This window comes from Mycteria americana, chromosome Z (genome assembly GCF_035582795.1).
Source record: "Mycteria americana isolate JAX WOST 10 ecotype Jacksonville Zoo and Gardens chromosome Z, USCA_MyAme_1.0, whole genome shotgun sequence".
Lineage (NCBI taxonomy): Eukaryota > Metazoa > Chordata > Aves > Ciconiiformes > Ciconiidae > Mycteria > Mycteria americana.
The window spans coordinates 17,220,182-17,247,125 of NC_134396.1; the positions used below are offsets into that span (position 1 = coordinate 17,220,182).

At 40.0% G+C, this 26,944-nt stretch overlaps 1 protein-coding gene across 3 annotated transcripts in view; it reads left to right on the top strand.

The window, feature by feature from the left end:
* Window positions 1–26,944, top strand: part of MAST4 (microtubule associated serine/threonine kinase family member 4) — a 308,358-nt gene that overhangs the window by 214,858 nt on the left and 66,556 nt on the right. For all 3 annotated transcript variants that reach the window (XM_075488550.1, XM_075488551.1, XM_075488552.1), the window contains one exon: window positions 13,651–13,739. In XM_075488550.1, coding sequence (XP_075344665.1) covers window positions 13,651–13,739 — 89 coding nt within the window. The remainder of the gene's footprint in view (window positions 1–13,650; window positions 13,740–26,944) is intronic.

Below are 26,944 nucleotides of genomic sequence, written 5' to 3' on the forward strand. Positions count from 1 at the left end.
CTAGATAATTTGTTTCTGACCTCACTGTTTGAGTAATCCAGTCACTTGAAACATATGCCACCGAAACTTTTTTTAATACTGCACCATACTATTTTTAATAGTATAAATGTGCATGTATATGTAAGTGCCAGGTCTGTGGCAGCAAACTGAAACATGTAAATCATCTGATCTTTCCTGGCTTGTGTGGTGCTTGATGATTAAGCATTAGGGGGGGGGGGGGGGGGGGGGGGGAAGAGCGAGTGGATGTCAGAAGCCTTGTGTTGTCATCCCTGCTGATGACTATGCCTGGAGATGTTTGAATTGCTTCACTGGAGATTATTCAGATGTTTCCAATTACCTCACCCTGACTTTGCAGCAAAGCAGTGTGATCTGCATGTGTAATAGAGTGCCTTCCTCAGTAGGTGTACTGCCGCGTGGAGCTGCAGTTTGCTCCCATACCTAGTCTATACACTGGGTTTCATACAGGGGTAATTATTTGAGCTACAGCTAGTCAGTTAATTTTGCTGACTTAGCTTTGTTAGTACACAATCACAGTTGAAAAAGACAATTTGTATTCTCATGGTTCATTTTTATTTCCATCTGGGAAAATCTGAACCAGTAAAAGACTTTTACCCTATGGCATAACTACATCTGTAGAAGGGAGAATATGCTCATGTAACTATACCAGTATAGATACACAGCTAACTCTTAAGTGTAGATACTGTATATCTAATAAAAATTGTGGAGGGAAAAAGTGATTGATGTAGTTGCTGTAGTTTTGTAAATGGTGTCAGGTATGTGCCAGCACATATTTCATTTTTTTTCTGTTAAATTTCTCATGAAGCTGTGTTAAATAAAAAATAATAATCAACAGTTACGTCAGTTACATAAGCTCAGTTTTCCTCTGGGAAAAAGAAAGACCACACATTTTTTTTTATATTGGTTATTTGTTATTTTGCTCTTAAAGGGATGTAGCTGTGTTTGCGAACTCCAAGGGCAAAAAGACTAATTTGTTATAGCTCCATATGACTGATGGGGAATGCCACCTGGCTGGCTGCACGTATGTGTCCAGTGATGTCTTAATGTTGTGACCATGGAGTGTTTGGTGGCTTGCATTTCAGCATGACGTTGTAGACGACTGGTTTGTACTGAACAAACAGCCTCTTCATGAAAGCTGCCATAGCTGGCATTCATTGATGCTCTCTTGGGCAGGCTCAACAGACACCAACAGCTGAATGGGCACAATGAAAGGATTTCCCCCCACCCCCCGGGAAAATAATGCTTCTAGATGCTTAATTATGATTTAATTAAAAAACTTCTAGTCAGCTGACAGTGGGAGGGAGGGAGAACATGGGTCTCAGTAAAGAGAGAGGGTCTTTTGTTTGCAAACTAAATTTCTGGACTGCAGTCAATGTGTGCATGCTCAAATGTGGGGCACTGATGGTGCTGCCAGAGGTTTTATGGGAACAGACGTAGTTTTCAGGTTGAATGTCTCCCGCTTAATTGTTCATATTCAGGCTCCTAACCAGTAAAGGGCATAGTTTTCAAACACGTGTATTTTGTCCTAAATGGTGACTTTTTTTTTTAAAGTGTTTTCTTTATTTACTTAATTCTGGTGTATTAACTGCTTAAGCACTAGTGACTACTTATGTCCAAGCAAAAAACAGTACAAAATATTAATTGCAAAATGTTTATTACTTGTATGGAAGGTGCGATACTTTAGTTACATAATATTGCCTCTTGCCTTTTTTAAAAGTTAGAAATAAAAAGGAACAGGACCATTTTCCTGTTATTTGCATTAATTCCTTTAAAGAAAGGGTGGAAACTTATCTCATATTGCTTAATTTAAAATTAGGCATCTATTGCAAATTTTTGGCAACTCTCATATGTGCAAGAGGAAAGGAGAGAGAGAGAAACTACTGCAGTTATGCCTCAGTGCCATAGAAGGGATGAAGCTCATTTCCCTCATGTGTCAAATGCTCAGTAGGCAACTGTGCTTCCTCGTTGCAGTGCTTTCCAATCTATGGATATGTATCCTCACATCTGGTTCTCAAAAGGTTAAATAATGGCAGTGCTGAGGACTTTCCCCACTTACTGGAAGAGTGTGTCTGCTGGAGACTAACACCCTTGCATACTTTTCCCTCTTCCCCTGCTCCCCTGGGCTCCAAGAAAAGGAAGTCTATTTTTGTTGTTATTTTGGAAACTGCTTTCAGAAACTTTCTGCTGAATTAAGTTGCTTAAGGTGGTAGCTTGTGCAGCTATACTATTTCACTGTCCTTCCAGCTGTTTTTAAAGATCGTGTGGTCCCGGCAGTTGGGCAGGAGTGCATGGGAGGGGAAGGCTTGAAGATGCCCCTTCACTAGGAAGTACTCAGTGTCCCTGCTTCTGTTTCAAAACTGTGTGAAGCATTTGCTTCTTAAGTGATGATAGGCCTTATGTATTTAGGTGGGATTAACAGTGATTTTGGTGAATAGAGGTGAACCCTGCTTATGCCCATGCATGTGTAGGCTGTCATCTGTTTGATAACTGAGTGTTTCTCTTGAAGATGTGAAGTTTATAGAAAAGGGAGTTTTGGTGCAAGAGGCATCAAGGTTTGCTGGGTTGGTATTCGTGAACCTTCTTATTCCACAAGTGGTTTTTCAGGTGATGGAAGCTGAGTCCTTCCAGCTCAGGGGTGCCCCAGGTCCAGCTGCGAAGTGGAGCCGGGCAGTTCCGCCACACTGAAGAGCAGTGGTGGCAATTCTCTGGCAGACAGCTCGCCTGCCGCCTCATGAGGAGTCTGGCAAGGTCTGGGGCAACTTGCCTGGAACTGTGGACAAGTGTATCTGCTGTGGACAAGTGTATCTGCTTCCTCCAAGACACTGGAAATATGGTGTGCCCACTATTCTTATGGCAGCTTTTACAGGAGAGATGATAGGCTTTTTCTAATACACTGGCTGCCATCTCTGCCAGTCAAGGTGGAGGTGTCACCAGCTAAGTGTCTTCAGACAGAACAGTGGCATTTGGACTAGTGTCATGCCTTCCCAAAATGTTTGTGTTAAAAATCGCATACACATCTTTCAGGTCTAAGGCAAAGACCCGCCTCTGAATAACACAATTCGAAACAAACCGTAGATGAGTCATTTGCTTAAACTTGTTCTTAAGACAAAAAGGTGAGGTCAGGATATTTATGAGAGAAGATGAAAGGGGTTTTTATTTTTTTCTTACTTTTCCTATGAGTGAGTTTACAGACTTTTGATACCATGTAATTTCTTTCAGTTTTTTGTCCTATTAAACTCTGTTTTGCTTTTCTTCTGTTTAGTCCTGGTTGTGTAGTGCTGTGAAAAAGTTGCATTGAAGTACTGAATAATGAAATGAGGTTCATACAACATTTTTAAAAAATTATGTGGTGTTCTTTTAATTTTTCTGTTCTAGTGTTCTCTTGTTGTAGACCACCTTCTGCCAGAAGGTTAAAGTTACTATGTACAGGTGTGCACACACCCCACACATGTGGCCTGCTTTTTGGATGTGATTATTTACAGATGAGCTATAATCTTTATCTTTTTTTGTATGAATTAACTAAAAAGTCTACCAGTTTCAGAAAAATTGTGACTCTCAAAGGCAGAAGTCTTCCAGGAATATGCATCAACAATGAGCTAGGAATAATCAACGTATTTTAAGATCCAATACAAGCTATAATTTGCACAATTGTATTTTTAAAATAGGAGAATGAAGACACAGATGGCTTGTAGAAGTTTTTAGTAACTTTCTTAATGTCTTGGATCCTTTCTAGCAAGGGAGAGTAAGTTATTTTGCAGTTAGTCTGTAAATATTTTACTTTTCAGTCAGAAAATATTTATATGAAAAAGTATCTTTTAGCTTTAGGATCCTGCTCAAGTCAGACTTTTTTGTTCCTAGTAGGTTTGATCTCAGAATGTGGTTTTTCTTCAGTCAGGTGCTCTGGCATTGTCTTACCCATTCACCCCTTGAGTCTTTGGTAATATTTGCTAAGGGCTTAAAGACAACACATTTAATCATTATGTGCTCCCTCATAGTTTTGGGAAGTTGAGAGCTACCAAATTTAGCAAGGGAGGAAAGGAGAAGTCCTGTCTGGACTCACTATTTTTTTGAGTAAAAATGAATTGTTACTATTTAATTATAGGAGAAAGGAGTCAGGCATAAATATAAATTATTTTAGGGGATAAACCAGAAGAGAACTACTGGGTTTGAAAATGAAACCATGTAAAATCTCTCCAGGCAGCTCCTAGTTTTCTACCCTTAAATATTAGGATATGATTAATTTAGTTGTAATGCTTCAGGATTATTAGGGGAAAGGGGAGGGGGGATATTTAAAAAAAAAAAGCTCAAAACTTTCCTAAAAAAATGTGAAATAATGTATGGGAAAATATTTCTAGGAGCTTGTCTTTTAGTGGCTTTTCTCATGGGGAGAGTCTCTGGAGTGCAGTGCAGAGCAGACAGTGTTTCATGTGATAAAGGGTACTGTGTAGACTTTTGTTTTAATAAGCCTCTGATTCTTTTTATGTGAAAGTAGCCTTGGCAACATAAATTATTTTGATGGGTACAAACAGATTGAGGAGGTTGAAAGGAAGACGAAGCACAACTTCTGTAGCAAGAAGCAGAGCAGACTAAATCGTTTCTTCTTTCCTTCCCCCAACTGGAAATGGATTGGTCATTTCTGAGGTGTATCCTAGACATTTACTGAGGCACAAGACTTTCTAGGCTGGCCGCGTGTATAACCACGAGATAATTTCAAACCATGGCAGACTTTAACCCTTTGAGACTTTATCGAGTATTGACACCCTGCACATTCTTTTGGCCAAGAGAAGCACTCCCTAAAGCCACTCTCCATGCTATTTGGGGAATGCTTTCAATGCTATGAGGAGGTCTGTCTGGATTATCATCCTGGCCCACTAATTCCATTATATATGGTGAGTTATGAACAGTGGTGCTCAGAGCTGTGGTTGTTGGGAGCAACCACCAGCAAGGAAAAAGCAAAGAAAACCAAGAGGTGGTAGGTCTAAGTGGAAAACAGAATGAGAAAGCTGGGGAGAAGGTGGACAAGGTTTCACTGTAGTAGGTATCTGGATAAACAGGTCTTCTGTCTGTAGTTTGGAGACACTCCCATGTTTTATCTTAATTCTAAACTATGCTGGCCTCAGTTTCAACCAGAGTTACAGAAAGCTCAGAGTATGTGCTTGGCTCCCTTGCAGTACTGAAATGGCCTGGGGAATTGCCTGTGGTTAGTCCTCGAGTCTGGATGGATGTTGTTCAAAGGAAATATGGCTGGAACAGGACCTGTTTGTGTATTAGTTTTGTTTGGGTTTTGGTTTTGAAGGGCCGGACTGGGTAAAAATTGCCAGTAGAGGGGCTGCTCTGTTCCATGTAAGTGTGGGTGGAAAAGGCCCTTGCTCTGTACCTTAACTTCAGCTGGGGTGGAAGGGCAAGGGGGAGATCCCGCAGCTACCTTCTTGCCTGAGTCTGACTTCTTGGTGTTGTGAGCAGCAGCCATGGGGCACCAGCCTAGCTCCCAAACTCGGGACAGAGCCAGCAGCAAGCACCACCTGTGACAGTGTCTGTGCTACCACCTGGCAGACAGCAGTGCAGCCTGAGGTGGAGTGGAGGCTCTGGAGGGAGCAGCAGCAGCAGTGAATGGCATCCAGCAGCCCTGACTCACCTCCCTCTGCTCCCCACACTCTCCCAGTTTCTTCCAAGCTGTTTCTTCCAACGAGCAAGGGGGCAGAGTGAGAAACATTGTGCCCCCAGCCTGACCACCACAACATGGTAAGAAATGCTTGGCTCCATCCTCTTATTGCAAGAGATGCACCAGGAGCTTGTAGTCTAGAGTCAAAATCCGGAGTGATCTGGGTTAATGTGAAACTGCTGGGGATGGTGAAGAGCACAGCGAGACCAGTGTTTTAAACCTCCTGTCTGTGCTGCAGCCTTGATAGGCATGCACTCCAGTAAACAGGGTATTTCCTGTCTAATGCAAATGGTTTCTGCAGGGTTGTCTACTGTGCAAGTCAAGGCACTACTTCATTTGGTTAACGTTTCAAGGCTCTTGATGCTTTGATCGTCACAGGTGTGATGTATGACACTTTTTTTTTCACATAGCACTTGTTATATATTATAAACCCATCACTGTGGCTCCTGATTATTATTTTTTTTTCCAGTGAGGTGTTTCTGCCTTTTTTGCATCTCCTGAATTGTGTAGAATAAAGATAATCATACTTAGTGATGATTTAGGCCAGCCCCGTATATTTCTCCTCTACTTTTGGTACTAGCTTCCTACTTATCTTTTTATTTTGAGAGAGTAATATTTGCGTGTCAAGGAATTTAGTTAAGTATCTCAGTATGATAGCAAACGTGCTGTTCACCTAATAACTTGGTTTATGTCCCTTCCCAGAACACAAGATTAAAAAAGAAATTCAAGAAGCAGTGGGATTTAAATGATCCCATCGTGTTCTCAATCGGTTGTATGATACGAAGATGCAAAAACTGCGTTTTGTGGATAATGAAGCAGAATTGTGCAGTGGGCTGGTTTATGATCCGGAGCGTTCTTTTTGTCTGCTCTCTGCTGCCTGCCCACTTTGTGTGCATTACAGACTTTATCTTGTATGCAGCTATTTTATGAATATTATACAACTACGGAGTCAGTAGTTAGCTTAATACTCTTTTATGTTACATAATTAAATATTTATCTCTATTACAAGTTAAAACTGAATCAGTTGTTTTAGGAAGGAACAGAACAGACAGAAATACACCATTTTAGTTCTGTGGATGGAATTCAGATTTCTTGAAACTCTACTGAATTTCTCCTGTGTGAGAAGAAGAAAAATTATGGATCAAAATTGCTTAGAGTAAAAGAGCAGTCACTGGAATTGAATACACTGAACACGTGTCTAACTAGCAAGTATAGTTGAAAAGGCTTAATGAAGGACTTGTTTATTTGTTTTGTAATACACTGGAGGGATGGGGATTGAGAGGCCTTCTTACAGCGTAAGAAGTCTGTCTTTGTGACGGTCTTCCTCAGGTCTGAACAGCAGAAATTTGGCAGATATTTTTGCAATTCTGTGATTTTTCTTGGGAGATATTTTTGCAATGATGCTGTCTTTCATGCATTTGAACCCCTCAAGCAGTTCATGCAGAGGGTGATCATGCGTCCAGTTGGTTGCATTTTGAATTTTATTTTCCCTGTGGATTTTTTTTTAGAAAGATGAAGAAAAAAGCTGAGGTTTCCTCTTTTGTATGGTTGAGGAAAGATGGAGTTCTGGTGGCATGGTTGCATTCTGGTAGGTGGTAGTAATGGCCGAAAAAAGGTGTTGGACACAAATGCATGAGTACCTAGAGAGGACCCTTGGCTTACTGTCCATGCATACCTGGCCAATAGCCAAAACTGAAACGCTCACTGTAGTGTCGCAAAGATTCAGGACAAACTCTGCCAAACTGGGGCTGCCAGCAGCTGTATACTTCGTCTCGGTGTGTCGTGTTCATTATGTTTTGACAGCACTCTTGTTTCTTCAGACTAGAACTGCCCTCATTTAAGTTGACTAAACCTTAAGTTCAAAAGAGTAAAACCTGAATCCCTGCATTACAACAGTTAAAATTTAAATCCCAAGACCCTTTTTTCCCCAGCTTATTAAAGACTGATATGGAATAATTCGTCACAGAGAGTGGGATATATAATAAATAGAATGTTTGGCTGTATGTATAATGTTTTAAATATAGGATTCTATATATGTCTTTATATAAATATATGTATATATTTATATAATGTGAATATGAATGTATATATGTATGTGCTTATATACATATCTATATGCATGCACCAAATTTGGAAATTGTATATGCAGACATAGTTTAGTAACAATATATAGAAAATAATGCTAGGTGATACTAAATGAATATGAGTGTGGAACATCGAAAGCCATTAAAAGAACAAAAAGAAAGTTCTGGCTGTTAGTGATGGTATATTTTAGTCGCATTCAGATGGCTTGCACATTTCTCTGAATGATTGTAGCACCTTGAGAATTTACCTACTTCAGTCTAGGAAATATCTCTCAAAATTGTAAACCTTTGTTTCCTTACTCTTCGGTCTCTTAGCTATAGGGTAGAACAGGGCAGCAATAAATAGTACTGAATAGAGCCTCTGGGTTTTGCTCATGTAACCCTAATTCCACAGTATTCAGAGAGGAAGTCTCTTGATTGATTCATTTTCCGTTATAAAAAGTGATCTAGGTGTGAAACTACCATTAACTGCAGGCCATGCATTACTTTGACTTTCTAGATCAGGAGATGTTTCATCAAATACAAGCTTAAAGGCTCCTTTTCATAAGGAAGCTGCTGCAGTATCAGCAGTGTCATCTCTTCATGGCAGCTGGTTTTTGCGCTTGTTCGAGTTAATGTCCCACAGAACTTGCCTGGATTCTGGAGAGCTTGGAAGTACTCGCCAAATTACTTTTTAATGCAAAAGGCTTCTTTTTTCTTTAAAAACAAAATAAAACAAAAACCCCAAAGCAAGCTAAATTCCTCACTTTGAATGTTAATTTTTTTTAAGTCAGTGCTGTGTGCCCTGTTGACTCCTTAGTGTTGCTGTTCATGAGGATAATAAGTAACTATGAAGTCATATGTTAGCTAGCTTCATAAGTTAAATATAACTGAAATATAACTTAAATTTAACTTCCCTGTATAAACAAAGAGGCCACATCTCAAGTCTTGCTAGGGACAGCATGTTCCTCCTGAGGTAGTTTTCAGCTATGCAATTTTAACACGAGAGAAGTTATAACCACCTTTTCTGTCCCTAGAGCCTTTCTTTGTGGGAGTGCTGGTCTTGCATTATTAGGCTCTCTTGCATCTACATGGTCAGGCTGTGCATTCTGGGTACAGCAATAGCTTAATTTCTCTGCACTTGTATTAGCATATAAAACAATTTCTTTGCAGCTTCTCTCAAAATATGAGGAGTCCCCTTTTAATCTCTACCTTCAGCTCAACCACTGTGTTACGCTAATACTAAAATTAAGAAGCTGTGTTGCACGGTAGTGCTGTGCTAAGCATAGCCTGTGAAAGGTGGTGAACTATCATAATAGCTTACAGTCCAAATCCATCTTCATTACAAGTATAAATACTAGTAATTGAGGATGTTGAAATGAAATCATTATAAATGATTAAAGCAGATGCCAAATTTCCCATGAAAAGCATGGCAAGTGGTAATCTCTGTTGATATAGCCTTCTTTCCCTGCTTTTTGGGGAGGGGGAGGGAAGGGGGAAGCAATTAACCTTTATTGCCAGTAATTTGCTCACATATTAGCCCTCATTCTGAGGAAGAAACATCCATTTCAGTGCATGCCTCTCACAGTTTTTGCCATTTCTTGATTACTCTTATCAGGAAACCTGCATTTAATATTTCAGCTCTGGATGAAGCACTGCCTGTCCTAGAACTGGATTTCTTCACTCTGGAGAACTTTTTATTCTGTTCAGTGTTTCCAAAAGAGCTTGTGGAGTGTAGCTCTATTTTAATGGTCATACTAGTACTGTTGTCTTGTGCTTTGCTGGTCTCAATCTATGCGGTTCCCATCATCTCTGCCCAGATGGCTTTTGCCTGATATGGGAAGAACTGTGGCTATTTAAGGAGCAAGGTAATCAAGCTTCATGCAATTGGATTGCATCTTTCGGCAGCTGTAGTTCACCCTTGTTTTGTGATTAACAAAGTTGAGCACAAAGCACTTTTTATGTAGTGTCCTGTATTTGTTTTATCATGAATACTTCTCATGGGAAGCGTTGATCATCTGTAGCAGCTGGAGGAGGAGAAGTGACTCAGAGGTTAGTGCGTTGGGTCTGATACTGGAGCTGGGATGAAGGAGGAATTCCCCAGCAGTAAGATGTGGTGAGAAGTCAGGATAGGGAGAAGAGGTGTGGGTGGGCAGGAGCGTCAGTGGCGGAGAGCAGGAGGTAAGGCAAAACCTGTCTGTGGGGGATTTGGAAACCAAATAGGAAATTACGAGTTGGATTCCAAGATAAGGAACAGTGCCAGTAGTCCAGGGCACTGCTGATACGGCGTAATGCCACCTACTTCCAGATAGGTAGTCATCCAGGACTGCCATTTTAAGTTGTGGGCAACAGACTGAAGTCCGGGAAGGATCTTCCTGGGGCAGGGAAGAAGGCAAAGGGCAAAAAGTGTAAACTTTCTATTCTGTTTGAGTTTTGTGTGCACCCCAAAGTTTAATTATTGTTTAACATGACTGATTTTTTTTTTTTCTTTGTTCTCCACTACTCTCTTCTTCTCCTTGGAAAAAGGTGGTTTTCTTTCTCCTTTTTTTTCAGTGCTCTAAACCCTATGTCCTATCTGCTCCCTGGCTTGCTAGTCTCTTCTCTGTGCCATGCAACACGATCACAACGTGAAATCCAAGGCTTAAGAGAATTGCATTTTGAAGGTGTAGCACTCTGTGGTTTACTAAAGTTTATGTTTCCCTAAGTTACCATCCTTGTAGATTGTTCCTGCACTGCTATAACACTTTCCTGCAGACAAAGAGGGTTTCTTTCAGGGCTGCCTCTTACCAGTTGGTTTATCTTGTCAGATTTGAATGGGAGAAGAATAGTTTTATGAATACAATAGAGGGGAAAGTAACTTGATGTGTTCAGAAATCTAGGAAAAACGATTTTGTCTGCAGAATGGCTTTAACTTCTGAGGTTCTTTTGTATACGGAAGATTGCCATTTCAAGGCTAAATACAGGTCAGTAACTAATGCTTCAATACTTCCTTAGTGCGACCTTGCTTCCCATTTGCGGTGTTCTAGCAGCTTAGATCATCTTTCAAGGTTCCCTGAAGATTTTTTTTTTTCCACCCACAAAGAACCTCTTCTATAATAACGTTATTCTGGGGAAGGAGTTGTGTTTCACAGCTTGTACAGGATGGATAACATTGTTTCAAAATCTTTGTGAAACAGCACTGAAAAAACAAAGCTACAGAGAGAGCTCTAGGATGAATTTGTCTTTTCATGCAGTGATTTGAGTCTTCCCTTACTGTAAGACAAATAGAGGAGACTTCATATTTTTTATTTTCTATTTCTCAATAGAACATTTTATTTGGGTGTGATAAAAGATAAATCCTGCATACAGCTACAGCCATGTCTAAGCAAATAACAAAGATTTTTTTTTTTTAAATGGCAGTTGGGGGAAAGTTTTCTTGTTGTAAGATCTTGTTGTAAGATCTATGTAAGATCTTGATATTGAAGGTTCATACTCCCCAGAAATAATTGTTAAAAATAACCCTCCCAAAAATCAAGATAACTTGAATTATATATATTTGATAATGATTTGTGGAAGGTATTGCACTAACTTCACCTGAAGAATGTGAGGTTTGAATTTTAAGGTAAAAGTGAATACAAGGCAGTCATTTATTTACATAGGAAATTCTGGCATAAAACTCTCAGTTTCTACAAATAAGGGCAAATGATACTGATAAACCTGTATCTGGAATCATCTTTGTAGCAAAATCAGTGAGGCCTAGAATTTGTTGAAATTAATGTTTATTTTGCTGAGAACATATGCAGGGATTAGATGCTTAAAATGTATTCTCTTCTTGTGACAGGAGATGTGGTGATCCTTTAGATCCCAAACTTCAGCCATGCAAAGCTGCTGTAGTCGTGTAATGGGGGTCTCTTAACCCCAGCCTGCACCACAGATGCGGTAGTGATATCATCACATCATTGTGGATAGATGCAATCTGTCTGTCCTTTAAGGAATGTCTAATGAATACCAAAAGTTTCTACTGGGTTTAGTTTTAGATTGGAGAGTTACAAAGAAACAGTTATTCAAGTTTTTAAAAACAAGTGTAGCGGGTAAAGTGAGGCTTGTCATAGTATGATACGAGAAAAGTTACCAAAAATACAGTGACATTGGATTAAGCCAAAAGGAAGAATTTGGACCATTCTTAGATAAGAGAAGAATTGAATATGACTCTTCAGCTGGACAAAATTTAGAGATGGGGGAAACAATATGACTTTGAAATTGTTGTCTAATGAGATTTAGAATATTTGCTCAAGTTCCATCATTTAAGAAGTAGATTAAGTGCTGAGTATGTTAAAAACATTTGTAGAAGGCTGAGCTTAATCTACACAGATTCCTAAATAACACGTATAAAATTTCACATTTAAAAAGTTCTTCCTGTTTGTTCAGCTTAGAAGTTGCAGTGTATGTCTTAAATAAGTTTTGACTTTTCCAGTGTTCTAAATGTAAATCTTACAAACATTGCATGCTTTCTTTTCTTACATAGATCTGCAGTAATGATAAGTATATACTCATGAGTTAACTCATTGTTTAATTGATTATAATAATTAAGTCATAATGGAAATTCATTGTGCAATTCATGCAAATGAACTTTGCATTAACCCATTAAACAGTTGGGAATGGCACTCTTGCTGCTTCACAAAACATTGTTAAGGGGAGACTGGTCTTAGTGATTGACTTTTTTTGCTAATTGCAGATACCTTCTATACTGCTTTCATACCCAACGTTTCCTCTGCCTTTGTTTTTCTTTTTTATTTTCCTTGTTGTCAAAATAACTTTGGATTACTTTTGAATCTGCTTTACTTAGCTGTTTATGCTATTAAACTCCATCCTTTTTGCATTTTGTTCTGCTTACGACCTAATCAGTTGTGCTTTCTGGCTGTTACATAGAGATCATAATGTTACAAAATTCATCTTTGGAGACACCTACAAACATGATTTTAATGTGCTTCTGTTGGAACCTACTGTGTTAATGAAATGGTTTTATGTATGAATTTTTCCCCTTTTAGTGGTTTTGAGTTTTTCTAAACCTTTACAGAAAAAAATTCTGATTGTGGTGCGGTAAACATTAGCATATGCACTTAAGTTTAGACACAGTTAAGGTCTCTTTGACTTTAAGATACTATTTTCCTTGTGCATGAATGTTTGCAGTACTGGGGATTTATGTTTGTGAGAATCTTCATTATAGTGGAAAAAGGAAAAAAGAAAAACACTTCTGCCAACAAATATTTAAAAACTGTATGATGTATTTAAGAAAAATAACTCCTTTCCCAAGTTTAATAGATGCGTTAATTTACTATTTATCTCGTCTAATGATACTGTGATATGGGAAATTAGTGGCTTTGCAGATGAAAAATGTATGAGTAAAAAAAATGCATTCATCTTCTTAGGCATCATCTGTTCCATTGACAAAAGGCACAGATGTGAAATTTATTTCAATAATTAGATCTATAATTATTGATAAATCATTGCTTTTCATGGCATGTGATTTGGAGCTACAGTTCATGCATGGTTCTAAGCTTGAGACTTTTTCACATTATGCTTGTGTATTTTTATATATCATAAAAAGTGCATGGCAGAGAAAAGCTGCAGTCAGGGAAGAACATTTTGTAAATGACTCTGCAGGGGAATGCTGGTCTTTGCACGGAACAGCAAACGTGCAAGCCTGAAAAGTATTCATGGTGCATTTTCTTTGGAAACTGCTGTCTTTGCCATTATCCAGTATGATCATAGACTTCCTGGACATGCCTACAAAAACAACAATAGTGCTGATTTTTAATAGGGGACTGGGAAGTGAAGGAACAAAGTAGCAGAATCTCAAAATGTCCATATACGGTACATGCTGTATTTCTGATGCTAATGTCGTCTTTCCTCTCTTTTTGCCCACAGTTGTAGAACAAGCAACAGGAAGAGTTTGATGGGCAATGGCCAGTCTCCAGCTCTGCCTCGGCCTCATTCACCACTCTCAGCGCATGCAGGTGATTTTATATCTATGCTACTACTGCTATTATTAAATTCTTAAAATGTCTATATGAGGAAAGGAAAACAGACAAATTCTCCTTCCCACTACTCTTCTTTCCACTGTTTGTAATAGCAAAAAGTTGCGTATCATTCCGTCCAAATTTCTGTTATGTTTAGATCCATAAATCCTATGTTATGGTGAGAAGCAGTCCAGAAATAGCTCTAACATGGATCATGTAGCTATTTTTTATTTCCTCGCCTTACACTCTGATATTCTGATGCATTTTCTTCCCCGCCCCTTCCCTTTCTGGGCCTAGTTCAGTATGAAAAGGATATAAAATAGCTTGCACACATGGTAAAGGTAGTGGAGTCGAGAAGTCGGTGAGTAAGGTATTACATTCTATTCCTAGTGCTTTTGCTCCCTAGGATTTATGGTGTTAGGCACATTGCTGGAAATTTCTGTGCTTCACTTTGCACAGCAATAAATGGATGATCATTTTGTTTTGCTTCTAAAGCACCTGAAGCACTTAAAGATTGAATGAAAGTCCATAAATAAATATTTTATTGATGATTGTCTTAATTTTAAAATGAAACATTTTTAGCATATCAAAACACATTTCCTCAAAGTTTTATTGTGTCTTTATGTTTTTTGGGCATTGGCTGTAACTACATGCCAAAACGAAAGCCCAACAACCAATCCTTTTATAGGCAATGACACTGAATACTTTGGAGAACTGCTCTCAGATGGATGCTAAAAGAGAAGGTACAGAGTTTCAGTTGAACTTTTGAAGAGGATGGTGAGTTTAGTAAGGCACCTCCAGTTTTCTTGTGGAAGCAACATTATTAGAGAAAATACAGTGGTGGTTTTCACTCTGAGCAGCAGGCTATCACAACCAGGAACCCAGACAACATGAAGATTTGTGAAGAGTTCAAGGCAGCAGAGCATTTAAAACAAACAAACAAAGAAAAACATGTTGCAGACTATTTTAAAACTGTAAAAAGAAATGTTGGAGTGTTTGGGATCCCTCTCTGGGTTCCCCAAATGCAGAAATCGCCATTTGAAACAGGGGATCAGTGATCACCATAGACAGAGGCTTTAGTTGTGCTGTGCTGACTTGATGAAAGCAATAGCAATGCTTGCTGTGAGGACTAGCATGTCTGCTGCTATGAGTGACTATACCACCTGTTTGGAAACTGATGGCTTAGACCAATGATGCCTCACAGACTTCAGAAGTATGAAGTGACCAGCATGGGTTACCTGGGACCTGAATACAGGTTGTTTATTTGATAAATGCTGAAGAGTTCCTGTCTGGCGTGGACTTGTGCTTTCAGCAAGTTACTTCATCTTTTTGAATCGATTTCTGAAACCATAAAAGGGGAATAATATTGCTTATGTCACAGCTGTTGACAAATAGGTCTGAAGGTGGAAAACTGATACTACAAGGATTAAGACAGGTTAAGTGTAAGCTGTTCTTTTCCTTAAACTCAGCAGTATGTACTGTGTATTCAAAAACCTACTGTGGAAATTTGGCAACTTCTCCAGTTACCCAGGATACAGTAGGTTCTCTTAATGCTGATACGTTCTCCCAAGGTATGTGTGCTGAAGTCTCATTTATGTGATGAAAATTGGCAGGTGTATGGCCGCCTCTGCTATTAGCTTGCCTCTATGTATAGTTAATTACAGTAAATATTCACACAACCATTGGCTCCTAGCTCAGCTGCCTAGTGTGCCTAGACTAGTCCCCTGAAGGGGCAATTTGAAGTTAAAACATGCTCAGAGTCACCCTTGACAGGTTTTCTGCTTTGTCTAGTGATCAATTAGATACTGCCTGGAATTGACTTAGTAGGCAAATTTTTTTTTTTTCTTTTTAATTTGTACTTTGAATCACTGTAAATGTAATCCCAATTCATGCAAATAAAAAAAAATGTTGTTGTTAAAAGCACAGCAAAGCCACGTAAGTTAGGAATTTTCATCTACATATACAGTAGGAGTTCCGTGTGTCAAGTGTTTAATGTATATAAATCCTTGGTAACCTCAGTCTTAAGAGACATTATGGATTTTTAGTGATGCTGCATTCTTGTGTTGTCAGAGCCACCAGGTCTTACTTGCACTGGCATCTGCACGCTCAACTCACCTCCGTGCTCTCTGTGGCCCCCTGTACTGCAGGCCTGGTTTCTTGCGAAGTGCAGCAGAGGGACGTGACAAGAGACAGCGTGTGCTGTACAGCCTGCTAGGTTTATTATTCCTCTTGGCAGTCCTTGGCTGGGAGGGATTGCTCCAAGTCAGAGAGGCCTCCTTGACTCCTTTGAGAGAAGCTGGTATATCTCCTGTCCACCTTAGATGATTTTAGGGTCTTTTTTTACTACATCTGGAAAGTAGCTGGGAATGGTGAGATTCTACTAGAAAAGTTCTCTAAATCAGAAGTGTTTATTATGCAGCCTGCACCAGACCTTCTGCCAGGAGCATCTACTACAAGTCTCTCCAAGTCTCTGAGGAACTGGAGATGACCCTCTTTAACACCCTCACATCTTTCTTATTAGTGTTTGTTGTTGGAGGAGGAAACAATGGAAGCAGAAGAGGGAGATGGAAATAAAATAGTTTCCAATCCTAGAGGAGGATAGAGCAAGCTAAATGTGCAGCAAAGTGTCAGTGCTTGCATTCACTGAAAACAGGTTTATTCATTGGACTATCCTTGGCTGAAGTGTGGTAATAACATGCAGTTTTGGTGAATATGTCCCAGTAGGATTATGCAGAATATGGAGGACATTGGAGAGATCCTGCTCTAGAAAAGTTTTTCTTGCATGTTGTCAGAGTTCAGTTTTGTGCAAGGAATCTGCCCAGGTGAGTGTAGGTGCAACAAATTAGGCTGCTTGGATGCTAACAGCTAATCTAACTTCATGCTATGTTGCACAATTTTTTGCCACTGGGCTCTCAAAAGAAAAAACTGATTCTTGCCTAGCAAGGGGCTGAGTCTAACTGATGGTAGAGCTGAGAACTTGAGCCTTTGAGGACTCCTTCAGTCCCACTTGTCCTTAGAAACATTTAGCTCCTTCACATCACACCTTTTGATGGGTCATTCTTTTCTCACTTGGTTCTATGCAGCAGTCCTCCTGACTATAGGAGGAAGAGAGAGGTTTGCAGCAAACCCAGGCTGTCAGCTTTCCTAGCTTCTTCAGTCCTGTTCATCTTCTCAGCCTCTTTATACATGCATTGAGAGCTATTCCCTTCCCACTTTTCTCTTGTTTCTGTTGTGTCTTGTCTTTGTTACCTTGCTTTCCCCTTTAGAAAAACCCTAGCACACTTCTGTGAGTCTTTAAAAAAAATCAAAAGCACTGGTGAAGACATGTGGGCTCCAAGAGTTCCACTTTACTATGCTCTAGTCCCCTCTCTTACATTCCTCATTGCTTGGGGACCTCAGGGACCCAATTCAAAACACAGAATTTTCTTCTGGTTCTGGAGCGAGGACAGGTAGTGCTTTACAGGTCCTTTATAGTACTTCAGAAGGAAGATGACCTATTTTGAGCATAAAGAGTCAGAACATGTTCATCTGTCATCCAGCTGGGTCCTGGCTCAGGTAGAAGTCTGTCTTGTGGTTCTCTTTCAAATGTGATCAGAAACGCAAGTTTGGGACTTACTTTAATATGCTTGGACATAGTGATGTATACTTAACAGCACATTAGGCCAGAAATTATGTTTCTGTCCATATGCTGCAAGATTACATTTTACTATCTCTTCATGTTATCCCACAAGTGTGAGGTCATTTACGTGGTGTACGAGATGCCAATATACACGCAGGGCAGAGGTATTTTATTTCATGTCTGCGCAGGGTGCCAGGTGGTAGCTCCACAAAACGAGCACAAAGTTTGGTCATACAGGTACAGTATTTATACAGTCTAGTTATGCATAAGCATAAGTAATTACACAAAGCAGTTTTCTATTGGTCTACATTTCTCTTACTTCAACTTAAAGCTACAGTGCTACTTTAATATTCTGTGCATGCTCAACGGTGAGGGGACTCTGTTTGGGCCGGGGTCTCCAGCTCGAGAGGTGTCACTTTTAGTATTACAGTGAGGATAGTTTGTGTGAGGGTGCTTCTTATCACACTTATACTAGTTGTTTCAGATGATTCCCAAAGCCTCTTAATTAGCTTACGTATTTCTCCAGGATGTTCTTTACTCCTAAGGACAGTAATTCTTGTTTAGATGTTCCACGTTCCAGTCTGAATCCCCCTTATCAACTTTATGTAAGCCCTGGCCTTCTACCGGCTCAGACTACATTCGTGTCTTGGAAAGCTAACTGAACTTGGGCTTGATGTGTCAAGTTTACATCGGATTTCCCTGCCACGGCCTATCTTCTGACGTAGTTTTAAGAACAATCACGTTTGCTTCAAGGTGAGAGATTAGAAGGGAGCTCTCTGAGGCTGCTTCCAAGGTCTGGACATACTCTGAAGTAACTTTGCTTTGGTTTTGGAAAGGAAATGCCCAGAGGTTCCTTATTGGGCACCTTTCTGATTCCATGAAACAGGAAAATGAAGGACATAACCTGCTGTGGTTTGAGTAATTCAAATGGAAAGATGGATAGATTATGCCTGACCCTGATTGCTCATGCTTTTTAAAAACCATTTTGGCTTCTAGTTTCATGCTATCAAGGCTTTTCTGCCAGATCTGTTTCTCTTAGGGTACTGTATCCCACTACTGTACTCCCTACTGTCACGGTACTCCAGCCATTTCTGGGGAGAGCCTGCTGTTGCCCTTACTGATAATAGTTCCATTAGATGTTGATATCCAAGTGGACTAGGTTCTTGTCTTCATGTTTTTACCATCTTAGTTGTTATTGCAGGTCCTTATCCCTTTATTATAGGCTATTCAAGCTAAAAGGAATCAAGATTGTCAGACTCTTCAAAGTCCACCCAGGATCAATTTCTCTTAATTGTCAACTTGATAATCTTCAGTGTTATCCTGGGCCCTTCCTGTATAAGTCCTAATAAGATTGTTGGTGTTGCTTGGGAATTCAGTGCTTCAGAGGTATCTGAAGTCAGTATTTTCATCCCTTGTGGGGACACCCTTGGATCTACAAAGAACCTATGCCCTTCTATGTTAATTCATTGCTTGTTGGGAGAACAGGTAAAATACGTACTTAGTTACCTTTGCTTGCATCTCATACCTGAGATGAATTTTATTTGGACCACTAGTTTAAGCTACCCATTCCCCCCCCCCCCCCCCCAAGACCTCACATTTCTGAGGGCAAAAAAGGGCTATGCATCCTCTGTGTCAACTGAAGCAAAGTGCATGAAGGCATGTTACGAGTCTCAAGGTGGAACTCTCTTAGTCAGAGTGCACTGCATTAGCACTCATGCCAGTATCTGTGGCTTTGCTTGAGAGTGTTTTCAACTTTGATATCTGCAGAGCAATCATTTAGAAGTCTGGCTGCACCTTCAGAAACAATGTGCCATTACTTCAGATCTCCTGAAGAGCTCAGGTTGCTACTAGATAATCATAACAATCTGGATTGGAGTTAGCAAAACAGATTGGATGTGAGCAGTATTGCTCTATTTTAGAAGAAAAGCTTCTTTAACATAATTCTTTGAGGTGCATTTTATACCCACGTTCTTCCTTGTAGTCCTGTTTTTCTCCCAGGTGCAGTCTGAACAGAAGGCACCAGCTGTTCTCTAGTTTACATAGACATTCTTTGAGGAGGACCAGTGGCCCAAGTTTAGGATGACGATAATTGCCACATATGAGAAAGTCATATAGAGACCTTGGGCAACCCCCCCCCCCTTCATTGTTTGCTCTGAAGGTAATAGAGGATTGTTCCTACACAGGAGTCTGTTGTTAATCTTTACAGATGCAAGCTGAATTGGACAAACACTGAATACTTATGTAAAGTTTTTTAATTGTTAGCCTTACCATCTCAGTCATTCTCAGATTCATGTGGTAGGATGGGAGGGAGAGACAAGTGAGACAGCACCACACTGATGAACTAAGTATATTGTGCAGGGTGTGCATCATGCACAAATAGCACCTGTCAAAAAAGGGGCAGATTCATTTGTAAGTCACAGCGACCATGAAGGCTTGTGAGTTATAGTAAAGAATTATTAGAACAGTAAGTAGTCCAAGGCTTAGGAGTGCACAGAGAGGTATAAGGTCTGAGACTGAGGCTTAAAAAGGGGGTAGAAAAAGACAATGTATACAGCAGCTATATAATATCTCTGTTATATACATTAATTACTAATACAATATATGTAGTGCTCTTTTACTCTGTGCAGGACCTGTAGCTACCTGTGGAGATAATTTGTGTTGGTGGAAAGTCAGGTTTTAGTTTGCAGCTGAAGTCTCCCACTATGCCTTATGCATATGTGTAAAGATCATAAAATATTTCAAGAATAATATCAGCTTTCACTACGTAAGGTCTTTCTTATGAAAATAGAAAACAATTCTATACCAGGTCATTTCTTTGGGTTCAAACTTTCATCATTATTACTAAGTATCTTAGGTTACTTGTTTGGACATCCTTTGCTTTTAGTATCTGGGCTGGAAGCCGTTAAACCTGCTGAAAGATCCTTTTGATTTTTGCATGAACTTTGTTCAGAATTGTTGTTCATTTTGCATGAACAACATTCAGAATTGTGGGAAGTGAAGGGTTGCAGCATCAGCTTGGACAACATCTGGTGCCATGGTCATTAATGGGCTTTTCCAGCTGACTGCATGCTGCTGCGTAGGCAGGTCATCTGCACCACCCAGCCTGCAAAGTGAATGATTACAATCTCAGCAAGTCAGGGCATTCAGGTGTCCCCACCTCAACAGTCACAGGAGCTTGTTCCTGTGGGTGATAACTAACCCCTAATGATTAATAGTCACATGTGGTGCTGTTTAATTGTATCTGCTGTTAGGAACAAGATTTAGCTGTTAGGAGCAATGCTGTAAATCTTACTTGTCTGTATTTTAGTAAAATGTTTCATGTGGTACCACTAAGATGACAGGTACTAGGACAAGAATTGCAAGATAAATAGGAAATTGTTTAAAGGGGAGAAAGATGGAGGTTGTACTAAAATGGGAAATATTATGAAGTGGGAGCAGAGGTTATCAGTAGAGTCCTCAGGTTTTGGTTTTTGGCCAAACCTTTTTAATCTTCTCATAAGTGACATTGGCATGAAATTACTGTAGCTGATGTAAATTTGGAAGACATCCAGTATGAGACAGCATTGGGAAACTGTGTTGAAGTGACTGAATGATCTCAAGGACTGGAATAAAAATATATGAAATTATATAGCAACATGAAGCATTTCGTACTGGAGGACCAATAACAGAAATGTCTACTGTAAGACTCACCTATTAGAAGGAATTTAGGGAATCACAGAATCACAGAATCGTATAGGTTGGAAAAGACCTGTAAGATCATCGAGTCCAACCATAAACCTAACACTGCCAAGACCACCACTATACCATGTCTCTAAGCGCCACATCTACGCATCTTTAAATACCTCCAGGGATGGCGACTCAACCACTTCCCTGGGCAGCCTGTTCCAATGCTTGATAACCCTTTCAGTGAAGTAAAATTTCCTAATATCCAGTCTAAACCTCCCCTGGCACAACTTGAGGCCATTTCCTCTTGTCCTATCACTTGTTACTTGGGAGAAGAGACCGACCCCCACCTCTCTACAACCTCCTTTCAGGTAGTTGTAGAGAGCCATAAGGTCTCTCCTCAGCCTCCTTTTCTCCAGACTAAACAGTCCCAGCTCCCTCAGCCGCTCCTCATCAGGCTTGTGCTCCAGACCCTTCACCAGCTTCATTGCCCTTCTCTGGACACGCTCCAGCACCTCAATATCCCTCTTGTAGTGGGGGGCCCAAAACTGAACACAGTATTCGAGGTGCAGCCTCACCAGTGCTGAGTACAGGGGCACGATCACTTCCCTGCTCCTACTGGCCACACTATTCCTGATACAAGCCAGGATGCCATTGGCTTTCTTGGCCACCTGGGCACACTGCTGGCTCATATTCAGCCGGCTGGCAACCAACACCCAGAGGTCCTTTTCCGCTGGGCAGCTTTCCAGCCACTGTTCCCCAAGCCTGTAGCGTTGCATGGGGTTGCTGTGGCCCAAGTGCAGGACCCAGCACTTGGCCTTGTTAAACCTCATACAATTGACCTCAGCCCATCGATCCAGCCTGTCCAGGTCCCTCTGCAGAGCCTGCCTACCCTCCAGCAGATCAACACTCCCACACAACGTGGTGTCATGGTGTCATCTGCAAACTTGCTGAGAGTGCACTCAATCCCCTCATCCAGATCATTGATAAAGATATTAAACAGGACTGGCCCCAACACAGAGCCCTGGGGAACACCGCTTGTGACCGGCCGCCAACCGGAGTAAACTCCATTCACCACCACTCTTTGGGCCCGGCCATCCAGCCAGTTCTTTACCCAGCGAAGAGCACACCCGTCCAAGCCATGAGCAGCCAGTTGAAGGACCTGACTGCATTTTCTGGATCAGATGACATTTGCAAGGACCAGTCTAGTGTAGCTTTGAAAATCAAATCTCCAAAGATGTATAAAGGAAGTAATTTTCAGTTGAATTTGGGAAGATTTCATGCCACTGTACAATGTCCTGGTTAGATTTCTTCTGGAATACTGCATGCTTTTATGATCGTACCTGTTCAGATGGGATCATGTGGGGAGAAAGGCTGGTAGGATAGAATGTGAGAGCTTTTTGTGTAGGAGTGAAAGACTCTTATTTGCTTGCCTTCACAACAGGAAGACTGAAAAGCCTGTATTGTCATCTAAATCAGTCAGAGGTGTTTTCTTCATGGAAAGGGAAGAGAAATACATGCTGGCTGTATATACCAGAACATGAGGGTTCCTGAAGAATCATCCACTAAGTATAGCAGGGACAAACATGACCTTTCCTGTTGGATTCAATAAATTTATGAATGGGATTACATGATGCAGTGCCTAAAGCAAAACTTAAGGCCAAGGAGGTCTTACTTCCACTTGTAATCCTTCTTCTAGGATTTTTTAGGTCTGCCTAGGCCTTTCTAGGCAGACACTGTTAGAGTGCTGACTGCTAATATTCTGCTCTCACTACAGTAGCACTTACTGCTTGCATCAGATAATTTCATTTGATAGACGTGCTTTAGCTAGCTACATTGAAGTATAGTAATGAACAAAGCTGTTGGCACCATATATTTTAGTTGTGTTAGGCACTGAATGACACTGGAGGCATTTGTGTGTGTGCATCAAATCTAGAGTTAGTTACCCTGGATTTTTAACTTTAATTCTGTGGGTTTTGTCCGAGGCAGGCGATAATGAGTACTGGCTTACTACAGTGTATTTGAAGCAAAGAAGAGTCTCTCTCGTATGCAGCTTCTGTGCTGTTCTGCTTTAGCTACAGTCTGTGTTGACTGGATTTTGGGGAAAGGAGGACCAGGTTTGTAAATGAACAAAGCCTCAGTGTGTTTTCATGATAAAATATGGGAATGCTGAAAGCTAAAGATTAAAGCAGGGTTCTGAATATCATTTTTTAGAAGAAAACTGTTATTTACAGAAAGGAAAATAATACAATATTATTCTGACTGTTGTCACATGTAGAATAATAGAAAAGGTTTTGCTAAAATAAAACTTTTTATTTAGTCTTGCTTTTGGGTAAAGTAAAACTGTTACAGCAATTTCAGAGCATCTTCTACTAGTTTAGGGACAGGAGAAGGAAGTGTAAGAGGTAAGTTACATGCAGATACAAGTGACTTTTAAATTAAATTCCATTAAAACGTAGCACTGCCAGTATTTTAAGTAGTGGTCAGGGCATGCAAAGCATCCTGGCAAATGGATTTAAGAAGCGTGCAAACCTTCCTTGCTTTTACTGGGGAAAGTCGTTTACTGGTGTGAAGCATAATTAGTCCAGGTTTTGAAATAGCTTGGGCTCCTCACCTCTGAGGGGATCTCAGTGGAAAGCACGTGCAGTAGTATTCCAAGTGATTCTGCTGCCCAGCTGTGCATTCTGCTGACTGGCACCGTTTGCTATGGTACAGAAGTCCGACTTGTAACTGTTGGTGGATGGCTTCTTGTGTATTGTTCACTTTGCAGTGTGGGTTCACCACCAAGTAAACTGACACAGAGGAACATATCACCCATTGTTATATCGTATTACTGTGGTGCTGATGTACTGAGATTAATTTTAAAAGACCATCAAATAATGACATCAGGACTTCAAGCTGAATTTGTCTTTGATCCATCAGGAATTTGGGATAACAATTATCATTAATCTGTTATTCCCTTGGAACTAACAGAAAGTCATTGCATCTGAAACTCTTTATTTTGTAAGTAGACAGCTATTAAAAATGCATTAGTAATATACAGTGACTGTAACATATGCCTTTTTAAAAGATTTAAAACATCCTCCCTCTGTGGCAAAGACACAGGACTTCTTGAAAGTACTTACAAAACAATCACAATTTAATTAGTCTTGATATCGTGTTCTTGACAATAGCTGCTTGCAAAATGAGCTACCCTGTGTGTTGTCATGAGTTAAAGTATTGTTTTGGTATGTTGATTGCCTATTCATTGTGTCTCCCAGAGGATGCTGGAGTTAATTACTTACCTAATGCCTGACCACCAGTCAGGTTTACTTTACCAGGTCAGAAACATCAACGGTAATCTCAGCAGCGTAGAGGTACCCTAGGACTAAAACGTACAACAGCCAGCACATCCCAAAGAACAGCGGGATTTGACTAATAAGCAAGCACTGCACATATGGACAGGGAATTAACTGGCACTGGTTTTTATTTCGAAGTCTCCCAGGTATTGACTTGCAGATGGGTGAATGAATGCTGTGATGGATGAAGGTCATGTATAGGACTCTGCTTCTAACCTGTCTTGCTTTTCTGGAACACCACACCTTAAGCCCATAATAGCACTAGCTGTTTCTCCAGTCATTTGGGGTTTGGATTTTCATTTTCTTTCCAGGCTCATCTGACTTCTTAGACTTCTAGATAAACCTGCAGGATTCAGTATCCAGGTATTATATATGCGGCTTTACCAGTTTTGTTATTTTAACAGCTCGTTTGCTATTGGAAATAGTGGTTGCAAATTGATTTTCCTAATAACAGGATCTGATGCTCTTCCTGAGTAAGACTTTGACTTCTTCAGGGTTTGTCTGTAAGGAAGTGATCTTTGTTGATTCTAGCGAGGTAGTTGGCAGCATTATGTCTCCTCAAGTCCACTGCAATAGCTATAAAATTACTGCATTCTTCCACCATGTTTTTTGCTTCTATGTGAAGTTTACACGTATGTTTTGACTAACTGATGGACAGTTAGGCATGTCCTTAATGTATGTTAAATATGTGTATATATATCCATATATAACTTTAAAATAGCTATCAGAGGAAAGGACATCATTTCCAAATGCCTATATGCTGGTTTGTCAAATTATTTCCTGTCAAAAGCTGTTTACATCTCACCGCATTAATCCCGATTCTCTGCTTTTCTGCCAGAGTTTAAGGTAGCTTCTTTGTCTTTTTTTCCTCTTATCGAAGTCCATGGCACATTCCAAATTACAGCTAAATTTTTCTAGTGCAGTAACTAAAGTTTGTGACCATGTTTTATCTGCACAGTGTTACTTTTTTTTTTTTTAGCTTATCTTTATTAAATAAGGTTTGGTAGCAGCAAAAGAAGTCCAGTTAGCTGTTAAATTAAATGAACTGTTGCTCTCAGTAATTTGGTATTTGCCGTTCATGCAGGACAAGAGTAAATAGTGTTGGTCCCCAAATAAAAATTGAAATCTGTGCCATGTGTGGCTTCAGGTTCTGTCTGCTCCGCGCACCCCCCCCCCCCCCCCCCCCCCCCGAAAATCCTTGCCACCTTGAAATTATTGAGGCCCTCTGAAGGGTAATGAAGAAGCTGGGGTCTTGAGGGGGAGGAGGGAATGTCAGGAGGACATAATTCAGCAGTGGTAGATAAATGGGCAAAAGAAGGTTGGAGGTATTGGCCAGTGAGAGTGGATTCCTTGTCTCTCGGGGCTGTGGGTAAGAGCAGCTGCGAAGATGTGATTTAAGCACAGCTCAAAAAGCATCTTGTGCATCTGCTTCTAGCCAAAAAAAAAGTGGGTGGGTGGGTGTTCACTGCATTTGCTACCTAATGGCTCCATGATTACACTTTGTTGTATAGAATTAATGGGATCTGTTAAGGACATCACTATGATAAATGCAATGTTAATTCAAAAATTTGATTAGAAATCAAGGCCACTTGAAGACCTTTTAAGAACTCACTCTATTGTACTGGCCTTTTCACATGTAGGTATTAATTTTCTCCTCAAAAATTAAATGTTTATTCTAACTGGGTACGTAGGAGCTTTTTTGTCTGCTGCTTAATGTTGCAGTCTCATTTATGTCCAAAAATAAAATGCTACAACAAATACATTACTTTTCTTTAACGTATTGTTGTTGCAGTCTGTTCCCTGTTTAGGGAAAGATTGACTTTTAGATGTATGCCAGTGCTACTTTAAATCAAATTCTTTTAGCTTTTGGTGGTTGTTTTGTTGTGTGGTGGGTTGTTTTTTTTTTTTCAGGGGTCATCGTTATTTCTTCTTCAGATACTGTGTCTCCTAGTTGTAGGTGCTGAGGGGCAGAGGTGGCAGGAGAAAGTCTCAGCAGCTGCCTTCTTTCTGCACTCATGCTGGTCAGCAGGAGGTCGAGTGCTTTAATATGAAGAAGTAACAGACCCTAAAGTTACAACCTGTTCACAATGTGCAGTTGCTACATCTCATCACAGGGGGTGGTTGCGTTTCCGTGCCTTGGTCTAACAGAACTAAGGGAAAAAAATTTTGTTCAGTGTGTTTTTTCTGCTTTTGTGTTTTGGAGCTAGAAAAAAATGAACAATGAAAAAATCACAATAAAGCTCCTGTGGAAATGCTGTAGAGACTTTGTGTAAGGGCTAAATCATGGTGCTCATGATTTTTCTATCTTTCAAATGTTTTGTGTGATTAAAAAAACCCACCTTGTTTCTGACATTAAAAATATGTTTCTTTCCAGCTAATATACTGGGGTTTTTAAAATTTAATTCTCAAATTAATTTAAGAATTCTTAAATTAAAGGGCTAAATAGAGGGTTTTCTATGCATTATAAAATCCAGTAACTAAAAATAAAATATAAATGAAATCTGAGCTGAAATGAGATTATTTCAGAGTTTATTTTCTCAGAGACTGTGAGAGAAGAAATTCTGAAATTAGTTTCTAACCTG